We start from the raw sequence: 17,783 nt of genomic DNA on the forward strand, positions 1-17,783 counted from the left end.
AGCGTTCAATGACCACTTGCACAACATAAAGTCAAATAGGACATCTAAAAAATACAGAGAAAAAACTCACTCAAAGCATTAAACAGAAAAAAAAACGATTGCGTAAGCACATCGCAGGGTGTTGGTGGAAACAAGTTATAAAATGTTTTTGTGTAATATGTTATGTGTTTCTGTAACGCATTTCAACTCAAGTGTCTAATTAATTGCATTCCCAGGATTTCCTGAACTCTTTTAATGCCTTGAAAATGGTCTGAATTTTTAACTAATGGCTGCTAAATAGAATTGGCCTCCTTTCATTTAATACAGATTTCCATTGACCATTTTTTGCCTGGAGTAGCAATGCTTGAGGTGTCAAAATAAAATATAGGTGATCAAGTTTGAGTGTATGACACAGTTTATTTTGAGACAAAAACACAAGCCCCAACATTGCAACAATGACTATGCAGTCACTCAGCAATCTGCACTTTTGATAGACCCAGGGCACGAGTTGACAACATGTTAGGAAGAGATCAAAACACATGTGTTTATTGCTCTCAACACCTTATTCACATAACTTTTCGGTCAAAGATACAGAAGCAACCATTTTGTATCCCACAAATAAACAGTAAGAAATGTCTAATTTTTTCAACTTTCTAAATGTGCAAAGAAATCACGAGATAGCGACTGAAACACTTTGCAGATGAACTGTTGAACTTTGACTATTGAAACCTTCAGCGCCGAAGAAAGACACATCTGTATTATTATCTGCACAATGACACATATCCGTTATGGTTGCTGCTGTGTCTTCCCCTAACCTTTAGAGCAGAAACCAATGTGTGACCAGGGACCACCCTAAAAAAAAATAAAAAGAGAGGGCTCGACATGTGCTTCAGAGCGATACAAGATTGTAACTGAGCACATCTCTGTCCGTTCGCAAAAATATCCTAAGTCTCTTGTCTTCCTTCCTTGTCTGTTGCTCATTAAATGTTCTAGTTTGACTGAATCTGACAATGGTTCACTCCATTTTTTTCCCATTCTATACTGATCCGAGAAATCATAAAACTGCCTATGCTTCGTGCTTCATTCCTGGCTTTTGGGCCACAAATTTTCATACACATCCAAACAAGTATCTTCACTTACTGAAAACTGGTTGATCGTTGTAGAAATATGCTTGACATATCACAACTTGTTCAGCCATTTTGTGTGCAAAGATTTACACAAAGAACAAGCTCTAAAATGTGCGGTGTGAGACAATTCAACAGAAACTCATTATTACATATTTTGATCAACATAACATAAGCAATTGATAATGTCAACAACAACAAAAAGCAGAGGATTGTACATAATCATTTGCATGGATGAAAAATGGATGGATGGATAGTAAAGCATTTGCTACTTGTTCAAAGAAATGCAACACTGCTTTTTTTTGATGCGCACAAGCGACGCGATGATGTAAAAATTGGACAAGTGGTTTTTAGAAATTAAATTCTGATGTGAGAAACAGGTCACCCAGTATAAAACTCCAAATGTCTGACTGGTACCTATCCACTACTCGGCGTTGGCTGTCATTTTTAGAATTGTTTCATCAATTAGTAATTGTCAACAAAATGGGCATCCGACATTGATGGAAGGCCCACCTCTGTTGATTTTATTTTTCAATAATTTATCCGAATTTATTTCTTAATCTATTTTATATCGGCTGGTGGTTCCCTCCAGCGGCACTGGGAGGAAGTGAAGCACTGCCACCCTGCTGGACGTCCACAAATCCCATCCTCTGCCTCCTCTTTCTCTGTTCAGTCATCTGAAACACACACAAGCACACACAGTCGTTAGTAATTTGACATAGTGGACACATGCTAATGTCTACTGCAACAAATAAATATGTCTGCTGCTTCTTCACTTCATGTTTGTTTACACGGTCTATGTGCTTTTCTTTCGTAGTTTTTATTTATTGTTTGTTCATTTCAATTTTTAAAAGCCTAGTTTTTTTTTAAGTGACAGTGTGTACATTTAGTGCCATCTAGTGGTGAACTAATGTAATGAATGTAATACTGTTGTCCATAAGCATCTTTTAAAATGTTTAATGACACCCAGTTGGAGTTTACTGTCAAACTAAACTCACAACAAAGAGAATTAGACTAGATTATATTATATTTAAATACAAAAGTGCTTATTTTTAAAACATTGCTAGTGCTAATGCTAAACTCAATGGAGGAACCCATTGACATGCCAACAAGAAATTAGCATCGACTTCAGGAGTGATATTCCTTCAAATAACGCATATTATCACACAAACACTGTGGAAACGCATACACACAGGTAAAATAATACTACTCAAAGCCAAAAATTCTTCCCAAACTACATATATAAAACTAGTTAAATTGCAACTTTCTTCTATTCTCATTGTGTGTATACCATGGATGCACGGGCACCACACTGTCCCTAAGGGGCCAAAACGTGCAGAAACAACCAGTATTTATTTATTTATTTATTAATTTATTTTTCCCCAGTTGCTATTATTTTAGCATATTCTTATTTTACTTTGGTTTTATTTTGTCATTGTCCTTTCAAGTTATATTTAAAATTGAGATTTCAAGGATTCAAAGAATTTATTTCTTCAAAATTCAAGGACATCTGTAGAAGCCAATCACTTAAGCTCCTCTCCCACTGAGTTGCAAACAATGCAGAACGCTGCAAATGTTGAATTAACAAAATATGAGGTTGTCATTTATGTAATTTTGCGACATATCTGCGACGTATTTGTGATGTAAAAGCAACATTTGAGACAGCGCGCGAATTAACCTAAAATGTGAGTCAAATTGACCCACACAATAAAATAATTTTTTGTTTCCTTTTTATTAGAAGATGTAATTATTGGACATTTTTAGTCAGTTATCGATTGCCATGACACATTTGCGTGCAAGCAACTCTGTTCATTTTGGACTTATTTCTTGGTCTAATTTTGTGCTACAAAAATGAGTATGGTGTCGTCAAGTATATTGCCATAATTTGGATATTACACAGTCAGGTTTTTCATATTCTTCCTTGGAGAAAGAAAGGGGGAAGACATTTGTAGACGTGACAGCAGCGGAGTGTGACACAGCCAATTATGCGCAACCAGTCCTTATGGTTGCATTATGAATGAAAACCGTGACTGATTGTCCCCAAAATTTATGAGTAGCCTACAATGTGCAGACATATGTTAATCATAGTATAAGAATATTAGAACGGAGCTCACAATAATTTGGACAATATTTAAGACGGTAGCGCTGCTGCACATTCATAATAATAATAATAATAATAATAATAATAATAATAATCACTTTAGAATATTATCAAAACTGTTGCGAGTTCCGTTCTAATATTTCCATACTATGATTATCACATGTCTGCACATGCACTCATAAATTGTGGTGACAATCAGTCATGTTTTTTTTTCTTCAGAATGTGATGTAATGTTTTGTGTCTAGCAGCCATTCGTCATCACGAAGTGAACAATAATAATAATACTGCAAATTTAGTTGTAATATTTATTTTCAGACTATCATTAGCACATGTATGCATACATTTTGGTGACACGCTTTTCATTCATAATGCCACCAAAACAGACCAGTTGCTGCGTGTCACGTGACTGGAATAGGTTATGACAATTCTTTGCACATTTATAAATTGAAGCTAATCTTTATACCTTTAAACCACCACCGACATGGCGTTTTAACATCTCACTGCTAAACGACGCAGAGTTTGACAAAATTATAAGAAAAGAGTGGGCAGACTTTTTGGAAATAAATGACTCTCCAGACCTATCGCCATCTCTTCTCTGGGAAGCTGGGAAAGCAGTAATCAGAGGTAAAATTATATCATATTCATCTTATAAAAAGAAACAGGATCAAAAATTAGAAAAAGACTTGGAAGATAAAATTAAACAACTGACGGATGAGTACGCAATAAACCCAAATAACCAAATATGGACTGACTTACAAAATACAAAAATACAGTTAGACCATATGTTATCCAAAACGACAGAGTTTATAATACAATTGAGATACAACAACTTTAAATATAATAACAAATCAGGTAAATTTCTTGCAAACCAACTTCAACGCAATCGGGAAAAATCTCTTATAACGGCTATTAAAGGGACAACTGGTGAATGCACACAATCACCAGAAAAAATTAATCAAATTTTTTATAACTATTATCGTAACCTATACTCAGAAACTAACAAGCCTAACCCTGAGCATATTGAGGCATTCCTCAGTAGCTTAAATATACCTCAGTTAACTACTGAATATAAAGATATGTTAGATGCGCCACTTACTATAAACGAGTTGTACAGTGCTCTAGATAGTATGCGTAATGGCAAAGCACCTGGCCCGGATGGTTATCCGGCTATATTTTTTAAGCACTTCTGGTTAATGCTTGCTCCACTATTCTCAAGAGTAGTAACATAAATCAAAACTAATGGTTACATACGCCCACACATGAATACAGCAGCAATTAAACTTTTATTAAAGCCAGAAAAAGACCCCACCCTTCCATCAAGTTACCGTCCGATCTCACTAATTAACACTGATATTAAAATGATCACTAAGGCTTTCACATCTAGACTAGAAACAGTAATCTCGACAATCATTCATAGCGACCAAACAGGCTTTATTAAAGATCGTCACTCTACTAATAATATTAGGAGGCTTTTTAACATTATTAGCATGTCACAGCGGCATGATAAAAAGGCAGTTATTATATCATTGGATGCAGAAAAAGCTTTCAACAAAGTTAACTGGTCCTTCCTCTTTGCTGTTTTAAATAAATTTGGCTTTGGGAAATCATTTATCCACTGGGTGTCAGTATTATATGATTCTCCTAAAGCTACAGTTACTACTAATGGGATTATATCTCAGAGATTTACTCTACAAAGAGGCACAAGACAGGGATGCCCACTGTCCATTTTATTATTTGCAATATTTATTGAGCCACTTGCATTTGCCATTTGCTTCTCAACCACGGAGTCACCACCCTCATCTTCATCATCGATGATGATCATCGTCTTCAACAATGTGCTCTTTCAGCGATGCTTTTGGTCTTTGAAAAAAACGTCTCGGGCGTGAGCTCCTCGCGACCGGCCGCCATTTTTCCTTTGTCTTCCATTCTCATCTCCTGCTCGACGCTCTAGCCCCGCCTCTACTGACGCCCACCCGATCTTGTCAAAAGAGAGTCATCGCTGCCCTCTAGGGGCCAAAAAGAGTCATTAGGCACAACAGACAGACTGGAAACTTTCACCAGACATGCGTAAGGGTTTCCTCTACCCGTTTCAAAAAAAAAAAAAAAAAATCATTGGATGACGTCTTTTGACGTCATTGGCAGTGAACCGTAGGTTTTTACTTGACGTCTTTAAACGTCAGTGGCAGTGAAAGAGTTAAAAGACGTCATCCAATTTTTTAAATTTTTTTTTTTGAAACGGGTGCAGGCAAGCCTTCCGCAGCTGTGGTGAAAGTTTCAAGCAGGTCTATTGAGCCTAATGACTATTTTTGGCCCCTAGAGGGCAGCGATGACTCTCTTTTGACAAGATTGGGTGGGCGTCAGTAGAAGACGTGAGGCGGGGCTAGAGTGTTGAGGGGATAATGGCTGAAGAAGCCATAATGGCGGCCGCTTGCAAGCAGCTCACGGTCGAGCCTTTTTTTTCAAAGACATCGACCAACGATAAAGAGCACATTGATGACGACGATGATCATCATCGTTGATGATGATGGTGACTCCGAGGTTGACGGCGAAGTTGGAAGCGCTGACGTGGCGGCTATGATGACGTTATAAAGGTTCACGGGCGAGCGATGTTGACACCGGAAAACACAGAGCACAACGCTCAGGCGGACGTTCAATCGGACGACGAAGAGTGCCCCGAGTCCAATGCATATTAATCGGAAGAGTGTGTACAGTCTGCTACTTGCTATTTAATCCCCGGAAAAAAAGGCCGTCAAGAAAGTGTAACGTCTGCACGCGAAACGGACAAAGCGAAAGTGAAACTTATCTGTTGTGCGAGTCCTGGTCCCTCTCCTTGCACGCAGGGGAGCGTTATAAAAAGAAAAACTGTATTTGAAACATCCACATAATTGTAAGTAGTACCACAGTTGCACACATTTGTAAATAGTTTGCGAAATTGTTTTGTCAAATTGTTACACTGTTGAATGGAAATAAACGTATTTTGCAAACTAAAAACACTTTTTCATTGTTGGTGAAAGCGTTTTACAGAAGTAAAGCACTATTTAGGTGTTTGTGGAATCATTCATGGACAAAAATAAGTGTACAATTCACTAGAGTGCATGAAATAACATAGTTTCACAAAAAGCTCTTTTTCTCTGGTTTTTGTTCAAAACAGAGAATTTCGGTGAAAGTAACCATTTTCTATTGTTGATTACTGAAGAACGGAATAAGGTAGAAACAAACTTTTTTTTCTGATGAAATATGAGAGTCCAATCTTTCATTTGGTAGTATGTGTGTTTCCATAGTCCAAACACAACATTTTCTGTGGACCTTGAAAGATCAGTCAAAATGCTTAAATCGGCTGGCACTGGCGACAACCCGTTTCTGAAAACGTCTGGCAGTGAAAGAGTTAAAATGAAAGTTTTACCCAAAATAAACTATTTTTTTCTCAATGATTCCATTTAAACCTACGGCTAACTGGTTCCAGTTGTTGGACTCAGCCGTTACAAAATTTTACTGGAATAAAAAAAAAGCAAAGATTAGTCTATCTACTCTTCAGAAACGTAAATCCAAAGGTGGTCTGGAGGCACCAAACTTTATGTACTACTATATAGCTAACCAGCTACAATATATCATTCTATGGACACAACCCAACAGAGATACTAACTGTTGGCTGGAACTAGAACAGAAGGATTGTAATAACCTCAGACTTCTAGATTTACTCTTTATTACAACATCAATTAAGCGACATAATTGTTTTAAAAACCCAATGATTTCCGCCACCCTGACTGCCTGGTGGAATGCACTAGAAATTTCAAAAGCCCAAGTGGAGCCCTGCGGGCTTTCTCCCCTATGTCATAATCCCGACTTTCAATTTAACAACCAATCGTTTTATTTAGGTGTGTGGGAGCAGAAAGGAATTACACATCTCCACCCTCTCTTCTCAGATAATATGTTTATGTCATATACATCCTTGCTCCAAAAATATAAAATAAAAAACGGAAATTTTTTACATTATCTCCAAGTTAAAAATATGATAAAGAAACAAATTCCAACACTTCGGGGTACGCTCCAACCGCCTGTTTTAGCTAAAGATATTACCAAGCTTTCTCCAACAACAACAAAAAAACTTTCAAAAATATATAAGTTACTTTCATATACTGATAAAATGTCTTTACCCATCTCAAAATTGGAGACAGACTTGTCTATAGCTCCGGAATTTGACTTTTGGATTCAAGTTTGTGAAAACGCATTTAAAATGCCAAAACACACAAATTTACAACTCATCCAATATAAAATTATTCATAGAACATACATTACTCAATATATGATGAAGAAAATGGGACTCTCAGACTCCGACATTTGTCTCCAGTGTTTACAAAACACGACAGACACTTATTTTCATGCTTTATGGTTATGTACTCCGGTTATGTATTTCTGGACTTAAGTCTTAGAAAAACTTTCCGCTATCTTGGACTATAGGATACCTTTATCTCCAAACTTGTGTTTGCTAGGTGACCTAACAACAACTGACTTACCACATAAACAATTTCAATCTACACTTGTAGCCCTTACTATCGCAAAAAAAAACAATTCTTGTCCCCTCTGTTGGCTGCTGGGTGGCGGCTGCGTCTTGGCCGTTCCCTGGGTCTCTTGGGGGGTGCTGCGTTGCGGGACTCTCCCTGGTGTCCGGGGCGGCGTTGCCCCGGCGCGGTCCGTCGCTCTGGCTACGCGGTTCGGGGCCTGTGGGCCGCCGGGGTGCCCCGTGGTTCCCTCTCCCCTCCCCCTTCCTCCCCCTTGCTGCCTCTCCCTCCCCGCCTGTCCTCCGCCTCCCTGTCCCTTCTCCCTCGTCACCCTTCCTCTCCCTCTCTCTGCGGCCCAGGCGCTACCTCCTGCCCTACTTGTCGTCTCCTTCCCCCTCCCCTATCTGCCTTCCTCTCCCTCCCCTGGGCAAGGGGCTCCATCCGTGGCCCGGGTCTCGGCGCCTTGGTGTTGCGCCCGCCCCGCTCCGGTGGAATCCTGGCACCTCGGGCGGGCCCCAGTATGCGGGGGGCGAGCCCTATCGCCCCGCCGGGCTGGTCCCATACGCCCGCCGGGGTCCCGGTTTATAGACATATAGGGCACATAACACACTTTGGGGGGGTGGGGTAGGGTGGAAACACCGTCTTCGCCCTCCAACTTCCCTCCAATTTTAATGCACCACACAACTGTGGGGGGGTTGTTCGGGGTGGGGCGCCATCGGTTGGCGCAGACCGCAGCATAGAGCAGTGCTGCGGTCCCCTGTCCGTGTCCCCGCCGCGACGCCCCCCCTATTTATTTTTAATGCACCACATACGCTCATTGACATGCCTGGGAGGTGGGTGGATCGGAGCAGAGGGGATATCATTTCCCTCTGCTCCGGTTCACCTGCTCCCAATTTTAATGCACCACAGACACACACTTGTACTGTATATACACTGGGTGGGGTCACATTCAAGGTTTAGGGGTAGAGTTCGCCAGTCGGCGAGCTGGCGAACTCAGTAACAGGGTTAAATCTCACTAAGAACGCTGGAGTGACGACCGGGGCCTTTCCCCGCTGGGCCTGGGGTTCGGGGGTGCCGCCCGTCCTCCGGTGCCCCCATCTCCCCTTCTGCCCCCGATGAGCCGTTCCTCCACGTGTTGGGGGATGGGGTGGGTGTGGATGCCCTCTCCGCTCCGCTGCCCGTCCCCTCTTCGGCGCCGGTGCCTGGGCGCGGGGATCCCCGGGATCTGGAGGTCGGGGGCTGCCGGTTGGTGGGGTTGGGGGGAGGGGCGGCTTGGTTGGTGGGTGGTGGGGGTGGGGGTGGCTGGGTGGGGGGGTGCCGGGGGTGGGAGGGTGTCTGGGGGTTTGGGGGCTGGGTTGGGGTGGATGTGTGGCGGTGGGGTCGTGGGGGGAGCAGGGGCTGTGGGGTTCCTGGCGGGCCTGCAGTGCCCCGTCCTGCTGCGTTGGGTTGGGGGCGCGGGCCGCGTTGGGGTGGGGAGCGCCCATGCTCTCCGGCCGGTGGCCCCTGCGGGGCACGGGGGTCGTCCTTTGGGCGCTGCCGCTGCCTGGGGGGCCTTGAAGTGTTGCGCTTGCTCTGTCCTGGCGGGGGTCGACGGCTCCTCTCTTTGGTGGAGATTTTTATGCATGCCAGATCCACCACACCAGCATCTATCGAAACTCAGACACAATCTTCCTCAGGTCATTGAATCGTTGGAGGCTGGTGTCTGTGGATCTCACTCTGCTTCGTCTGTCCTTCCTTCCTTTCCTCAGTCTCTCCTTTGGTCTCTTGATGTCTCCCTGATTTGTTGAAATTTAGATGTCTCTGGGGCTGATGAAGGACTCTGGTTAGTGGCCTGGTGGGTGGTGTCTGGTCGGTACTGAATTTCACTTTCCTTTTTTTTCTTTGGTTCTTCCTCGGGTTTCCTGATGGCCTCACGACTCTGGCTAGAAGTGTTCGGTTTAGGTGAACGGTATGGGATTTTTTTCCCAATAGGTTTTAGGAGAACTAATGAATACACACTCACTCACACGCACGCACGCACACGCACATTCACATAATCACCCACATACAAAATAATAAAAAAAAAAAAAAGGGAGAGCAATGATGATGACATGTCAAATCGGTAAAATTACCGAATGAACAATACTGAGCGCTCCAGAAAAAAAAAAAAATAAATAATTGAAGCTAATCTGAACCGACCACAGATAAATGATGATCCGTTGCACCACTAGTAACCAGTCTTGTTCCATTTCTTTGCATACCTGTTCTTTGAGCTCTGTAAGCTGCACGGTGAGCGTCATAACCACTTTCATGGTAGAGTTCAGTTTGTCCTGCAGCATTCTCATCTCGTTCTGCTCACCGTCGCCGTCGGTGACCACCAGCGACATAGCCTGCATGCGCGGGAACCAATCCAGGTTGTTATTCTGCAACACAGCAGGCGTTCTGTAAGGCACCGGTCATCTCAGGGGTGTGATGTACAGTACATCTCTTGTAGTTGTACCTTGATCATCATGGCCACATAGCTCTCAGGTCCCGTGTAGTCTGTCTTATTCTTCTCACGCACCAGAACGATAAAGTACAAGTAGTTCCAAATGTTGTGCTCAAGCTTGACGTGCTCCTCGAATGATACCGTCTTGTTGTCAAACTTGTCTCGCTCCAGACCTAAAAGCATAAATGCTTAGTTTGTTACCCGGAGCTGCTAGAGGGATGGGTGGAGCGGCTGGAGCCTCCAGCGCACACCTGAGCTGCGTTACAATCAGCCAGGCTTTTAAACACCAGAGAATCAGTTGCCACTCGCCAGACTATTGTTTCACTTGCCAGTTCTCTTTTGCCAGTACTCCTCAAGTTAGCATTTGGATTTGTTTCTTCACTTCCTCATTTCGGTCGGTATAAGAACTTTGTTGTTTTCCCACCCGTTACCAGTTTGCTAGACCTGCGTAGTTTAGCTTTAGTTTTCTAGTGTTATTAATGTCTTAGCCTCTCTTCGTTTGTACAGTGTAGATTAGTTTCCGTTCTGTTTTTCTTTGCATCTTGTGCTCTTTCTGTTATCTCTTTCCTTTGTCCGTTAGCTTCCCTGGTTTATAACAGTCATGCAGACAGACACAAGCGAGGAAGAGTTTTACAACACCTTTGACTCTGTAAGTCGCAGCAAAATTGGTTGCTTTTTTGTAGGGGATCAGGAATGCATGCTTGTGAGTATTATATCTGTCTACGTGTGTTGATGTTATAAATTACTGTTATCATTTAACAGTATGCATGGTAAGTGTTATCCATCAGACTGTGTGATCTCAGTATCTCAATGTCTGGTTGTTGTGCTACATAGGCTGCTATATGCCATCTTGTGTTTTTAATAAAATAAATGGTAAGTTTAAGTTTAAATTCATATTGATTTTTTTTTAGACAGACAAATGGTATGCTGATATGCACAAAGTGAATCTAAGAAATGAAAATTGTTGATAAATAAAAAAAGAAAGAAAAAGCAAACCAATTGGAAACCCATTTGAAGTCTGCCATCAGCCACCTCAGAGACACACAAACGTGAAAGAAGGTGCCCTGATCAGTTGAGACCAAACATTATGTTTGGCGATAAGGGTGGGTAATAATCATCGTTATCTATATTAACGTCAACTTGGCCGTAATAATCATCGTTATCTATATTATCGTCAACTTGGCCAATTTTACAATATCAGGTTTTAATACTATCTCTAAATGGGGGGGGGGGGGAAACGGTTCAATTGATTGGCTGGAAAGTAGGAGCAAGTGATGAAAGTTGTCATTTGGCGAATCAGCGTGCAAAGACGGCAGAGGAGGAAATGATATGTCTTCATTCTGCAAATCAGCAGGCGGGATTCAGTCACTTGACTCAGCGGCACCAGCCGTGAGTAAGATGGGACGGAAGTGTTTACAAGTGAGATACTTTGCAAGACTTAAGTCCACGTCCCTAGCCTGGAAATTATTTGGGGTGGACAAGACCAAAATAAAATGGAGACACTGGTTCCAGGTGAATTTAACGAACAAATCCCACCCTCTGCGCCGTGTACGTTCCGCCCAGCGGGAAAGCCGCTGGCGCCGCCGCCTTCATCTCCGATTGCGTTCAACAACAACTGCGACGGTGCCCGGAGGCCCCGGTTTTCATCTTAGGGGACCTCAACCACTGCAAATTGGAGCTGTCTCTCCCGGGTTTTCATCAGTGTGTAAAATGTGGAACAAGGGGAGACAGAGTCCTGGACAAATGCTTTGGGAACGTGAAGAACGCATATGTGAGTAGAGCCCGCCCCCCGCCTCTCCAACTCAGACCACAACACAATTCACCTCATCCCAACCTACAAAACAGCTCTCAAACGCAGCAAACCAGAGACTGTTCTTTGGTCCCTGGTTTCAAGACAGCATTGAGACCCTTAAAGGATTTTTCATATGCACGGAGTGGAATACCTTTCATGGGCTGGATGTGGATACTGCTGCTGTGACTGTAACTGACTATATTCAATTCTGTGTGGACAATATCATACCAACAAAGGAAATAACTGTTTACCCCAACAACAAACCGTACATTACTAAGGAGGTTAAAGACTGTATTAACCGCAAAAAATGGGCATTTAAGAACCAGGACAGAGCCCAGCTCAAACTGGTTCAAAAAGATCTCAACCACATGCTTAAAGAAGCAAAAAGGAAGCACAAAGAGACTATAGAACAACACTTTGCTGCTAACAACTCCAAGGAAATGTGGGACACCATGAGGAGGATCACCAACTTGACTCCTGCTCAAAAAGGTCTCAGCACCCTAAATGACCTCCAGAAGGCAAGGGAGCTGAATGACTTTTATTTAAGATTCGAAACCCAGGACTTCTCCTCTGAATGTGGGGAGGTCCTGAGGTCCATTTCAGTGAATGAGCAGGACTCAAGGCTGGTGATTCATCCCCATGATGTCCAATCTGCTTTTAGGTCTGTCTGCACAAAAAAGGCCTCAGGACCGGATGAGATATCTGCCTTTCTGCTAAAATCCTGTGCAGAGGAGCTCACAGCGGCATGGCAGCCAATCTTCCAGAGATCTGTGGACTTACACTCCATTCCCAGTCTCTGGAAAAAATCAGTAATCACCCCGGTTCCTAAAAATCAATGTCCTGTGGTCAATAATGACTTCAGGCCTGTGGCTCTAACTTCCAGTCATGAAGTGTTTCGAAAGGCTGATGGTGACTCTGCTCAGGGGGGAGGTGGATGCAGACTTAGACTCCCTTCAGTTTGCCTACAAGCAGGGTTGCGGCACTGACGATGCTATCAACAGCATCACACATCTGATCAGCAAACACCTAGACGACCCTAAAGCTTATGCACGTGTGTTGTTCGTTGACTTTAGCTCAGCGTACAACACAATGCAGCCGCACCTGCTTTTGGGTAAACTGAAGGAGATGAATGTGAACCCGTACATCTCGAGGTTGTATCACTCCTTCCTGACACAGCGCACACGGCAAGTCAGGGTCAACAGCTCCCTCTCGGAACCCAGATTGATAAGCACAGGCGCCCCACAGGGCTGTGTCAGCTCCCCGGTCCTCTTCACGTTGTACACAAATGATTGTGTGACATCACACCCAGAGAACTTTATCATTAAGTTCTCTGATGACACAGCTATCGTCAGCTTGCTGCAGGCCGGCGGTAGCCCACTGGACTATTTCTCAGAAATAGAGAAATTTGTCCAGTGGTGTGACCAGAATCATCTTGTGCTCAATGTGGGGAAGACAGAGGAGGTGATATTTGATCCAAAAACTGTTGGTGACCACAGGCCAGTCGTCATTAAAAGCAATCACATCAGCCAGGTGGGTTCATACAGGTATCTGGGGGTCCACATTGACAACACACTCAGCTGGAGGGTACATGTTGGAAGTCTCTGCTCTAAACTCCAACAGCGTCTCTATTTCCTACGCAGACTTAGGGTCTATGGAGTGGAGCAGAGGATCATGCTGTTGTTCTACCGGGCTGCATTGGAAAGTATCATCTGATACGGCATTGCGGCCTGCTACGGCAACCTGACTGTGCAGTCAAGGTCACAGATTGCCGGTCTGGTGCGGACTGCCATGAAGATCATGGGGGTCAGGAATCATCCTTCCCTACAGATGCTTTATGAGCGGTCCGTCACCGGACTGGCACAGAAAATTGTTACTGACCTGACTCACATTCTGCATCATGAGTTCCAGCTACTGCCTTCCGGCAGGAGATTCAGGGCCCCCAGAACCAGGCTGAACCGCTACAAGAACTCATTCCTGCCGACATCCATCAAACTGCTTAACAACCGACATTAACTTACGACATTAGTGCAATAAGATATATGGTGCAATGTTGTGTGTGTGGAATATTGGAATATATGCAGCCGTGCTGTACATACTCATGTCTTCTACTTATTGCTCCCACTTCTTATTTAATTTTCATTTATCTCTTTCTATTCTGTTGTTTCTTTTTCTTTACTGTAAACTGCAGCTGGACGGAGTCCAGGAAAAAGTTCCCCACGGGGAAAATAACAGTATATCGTATCGTATCGTATCGTACCCTACCCCTGTCTCCCACATGTGCAAGTCTCTTGAGTTTTGTGGTAAAAGTCTGGTAAATATGTTGTATGTTGAGAGTTTTCTAGGTTTGAACTACTCTCCCTTTAAAGGAGCATAGCTCGAGCCTTGTTTTTCTCCCCACATCCTACCTAATGGTATACAGGATTTCAAATAAATGATTTCATTCCATGATGCACCGTGACAAAATCTGCTGTAACTTGACCCACATGATCCTATCTTCTCAAAATTTCACACGTTTGATGAGAGTCCAAGCCTGAAGGCATCTACAAACTTATACTATATTTCATAGTGGTTGCACCACCTAGTGGCAAAAAGAAATATTGTTTTTCTTAAATTTTTTCTCCAAGCGGCTAAATCGGAGCTACCTCATATTTGCACAAGAGTGTTTAGTCCTTCATGCTGGTACAACACAAAGTTTGTGAGTTTTTACAGAACGCTGTTGTCATGGCAATGCACTGTTTGCCAAAAAAAACAATGTTGATTTTGATGGACTAAACATGCACAAAAACTCATGAAACTTGATACACGTCTGGCCTGGCACAATGAGCAACATTTTATGTTGTACTGTGTTATTTTTTACAAAAATGATTCCCTAGCACCCCCTTGACATTTTTCTCTTGTAACTTCTCACTTCCAGGTTTAGTTGTGCCCACAAAAGCAGCACACTGCAGAAGGGTTGATTTTTGAGTCCCCGTGGAGGTAACTTCAGCAGGGTATTTTGCTCTCAGATGATACGCCAAAGGTGTACAAATATTGTTATTTGAATTTGCCTCTGCAATGTGCGCAAATTTCTTTAGAGTTCAACAAGCATCCAGCAAGTAAATCAGAATATAAAACTTGCTATAGTCCATGTTTAATAATCTTCCCGCCACCGACTCCTCCAACTTTGGCTGTACACTGAGTTAACTAAGTTGTTTTTTTTACGCTTTAAGAATTTAAAGTAACCTACAGGGTTAAATAAAATTTTGACAGCCCTGGTAGTAAGACTTCATGTATAGTGATCAAATATAATACAGTACTATTATGTAAATGTAAGTATGTGATTGGATGTACGTGTGAACTAACAGCAGATGAAACAGGTGGTCTTCAGGATCTCCTCTTTCTTCTGCTTCTCGCTCCTTAGGTCAGCGAATGTGTCGATGATGACTCCGAAGATGAGGTTGAGGACAATGATGATGACAATGAAGTAGAACAGCAAGTCGTAGACTACGCGGGCAGGAAACAGCGGCTCCTACATACATGCAGAAGCATATGAGGGTCAGGAATATGCAGGAAGGGCAGGCAGGGGAGGTAGTGCCTCCTTGTCCCCTTCCATGCATGTTGAGAGTAAAAAAATTAACAAAACACTAATAATTATAACATTAAATTATTTTCCATTTTAGTTATCTGCTCCGTGCGTTATATTGATTTTCTTTTTCAATCCAAACGCAAAACTTTGAGGTGTATGTGAGATGTAGCAAGAAATAAGAGTTCAAAGCTTGATAGTGAAGCGGATTTAATGACACTGGAGAATTTAACCATTCTTTATGTATGTATGCTACTCATCAACGGAGCTGCTTTTTTACTTTCAAACTTAGCTTGTAGCAGATGTGTGTGACATCATGAATGCTGTGATCAAGACGTCTCTGATCAACTATTGAAAGGAGACTGAATCTCTCCTCTTTCATCTATATCCACTTCAAAAATCAAAGTGTATGTAGGAACGGAAAAAAGATTTTAGGTTTGTTATGATTGTATCAGAGGTGTGGACTCGGTTCATGAATTTGACGACTTTAGACTCGACTTGACAGATGTTAAAAGACTTGCAACTCGACTTGGACTTTACCAACAATGATTTGTGACGTCACTCGGACTTGAGCCCGTTGACTTGAAAAGACTTGCTTCTTCCACCAAAACAAAAATATTAATATGTAGGTTAACGAGTAAGTTCCTCTCGGTGTGTGCGCGTGTGTGTACGTGTGAGAAGTGGTCTGAAACAGCGCCGTCATTCAAACATGTCGAGGAAGCCGCAAAGGCGCAAACACATCGCCTACGCTAAGACAAACTTCAAAATAAAGCAGACCAAATAATACATTGACACCACTGCAACATCCTTGTCGGATTTTACTTTGAAGTCTGCCTGCATGGTGGCGTGAATGCCAGCTTGACTACTTCCCTTTGACATTTTGGCTTGCATTATTAACGTTTTTATTGAAATTACATATTTTCCACTCTCCCTGTTTAAATGAAGGGAATGTGCCTTAAATTGCACTTAGATGTAATTTTTATAATCTAAAAATAAATAAATAGAACTTTGCCTTCATTTATGATTATTTTATAAAAACACTGGCTTAAAAAACAACACCAAAAAAAATCTTTCAAAATGTCCAATATGGCCATTTGGATTTCAGGAAAACAACTTAAAGTGCATTACAAGTGCAATGTAACATAAGGCAGGATACCTTGTTATTTTATACATGAACCATGTGTAAAATAATTATGTATCTTTTCTTATATTGCACTTAAAGTTGTGTTCCTAAATCCTAACGGCCATATTAGATATTTTGAATTTATATATGTATATATATATATTTATTTTTTTTTTTAATGGGCAAAAGCATTTTATAAAATAAATTAAGACAAAGTTCTATTTATCTGATCTAATTTTGTTTTTTAAAACAATCCGATCCGTGACTTTTGTGATCCGTTGCACCACTAGTTGTTTGGGTACAAAAACTAGGTAGTCAACAAAAAAATAATTGCAGTATGTCCAAGATTAGATCACTGACGGAGAGGCAACAACTTCAAACTTCGTTAAACATCTGAAGTTGCACAAAGAACGGTAAATAAGCTAATGTCAGTTGTTTATCAGCTAATTATCGTTGCTAGCTGCGTAGTTAATGAGACTGTAAATTCACTCGCAACACATTGCAAACACGGCAATTTGTTGCACCTCTGGGTTCACTCCCTGAGTCAATGACTCACCCGAAATACAATCTACGATGTTCTCAAAATGACTCGAAAGGACTTGAAACTCAAAGTGTATATATATATATATATATATATATATATATATATATATATGAAGATAGTAACATCAACTTGTACACTAAATTAGTTAAAGCGTTAATTCATCAATTAATCACAAAAAATATTGCATTAATCATGTATAAACGCAAATTATTAATTTTGACCGCAGATGGTCCTTCAGCTTGACAGCGGAGGGTTTATATTTAAGGTAGCACAGGTTGAGTGTGAGCAATAAACATAACTACATGTGAAGTAAAGCATTTATGTTTGCATATGACATTCAGAATGTTTGTTAGCTAGCAGTCCCATAATAAGTATTGTTTGTAGTTTTAGTAATTTTAATAGTAGTAAAATGGCCAAGATGGCCGCCGACCCAGGTGGGCGAGGGGGAGAGAGTCCTTGGCGTACCTAATCAATTGGCCAAGATGACCGCCGACCCGGGTGGGCGAAGGGGAGCGAATCCTTGGTGTACCTAATTAATTGGCCAAGATGGCCGCCGCCCTGGGTGGGCAGAGTGGCGATAATCCAGGGTGTA

The 17,783-nt window shown here is 42.0% G+C and overlaps 1 protein-coding gene across 9 annotated transcripts in view; it reads right to left on the minus strand.

Moving 5' to 3' along the window:
* Positions 1-376: 376 nt before the first annotated feature.
* The window catches only part of itpr3 (inositol 1,4,5-trisphosphate receptor, type 3), a 214,217-nt gene continuing 196,810 nt past the window's right edge, over positions 377-17,783 (minus strand). For all 9 annotated transcript variants that reach the window (XM_077554937.1, XM_077554900.1, XM_077554890.1 and 6 more), the window contains 4 exons: positions 15,305-15,470; positions 10,183-10,343; positions 9,944-10,105; positions 377-1,780 (listed from right to left, as the gene is read on the minus strand). In XM_077554937.1, the coding sequence (XP_077411063.1) occupies positions 1,670-1,780; positions 9,944-10,105; positions 10,183-10,343; positions 15,305-15,470 (600 nt within the window). In that variant the 3' untranslated portion in view covers positions 377-1,669. The remainder of the gene's footprint in view (positions 1,781-9,943; positions 10,106-10,182; positions 10,344-15,304; positions 15,471-17,783) is intronic.

This window comes from Vanacampus margaritifer, chromosome 1, assembly GCF_051991255.1.
Source record: "Vanacampus margaritifer isolate UIUO_Vmar chromosome 1, RoL_Vmar_1.0, whole genome shotgun sequence".
NCBI classification, from domain to species: Eukaryota; Metazoa; Chordata; class Actinopteri; order Syngnathiformes; family Syngnathidae; genus Vanacampus; species Vanacampus margaritifer.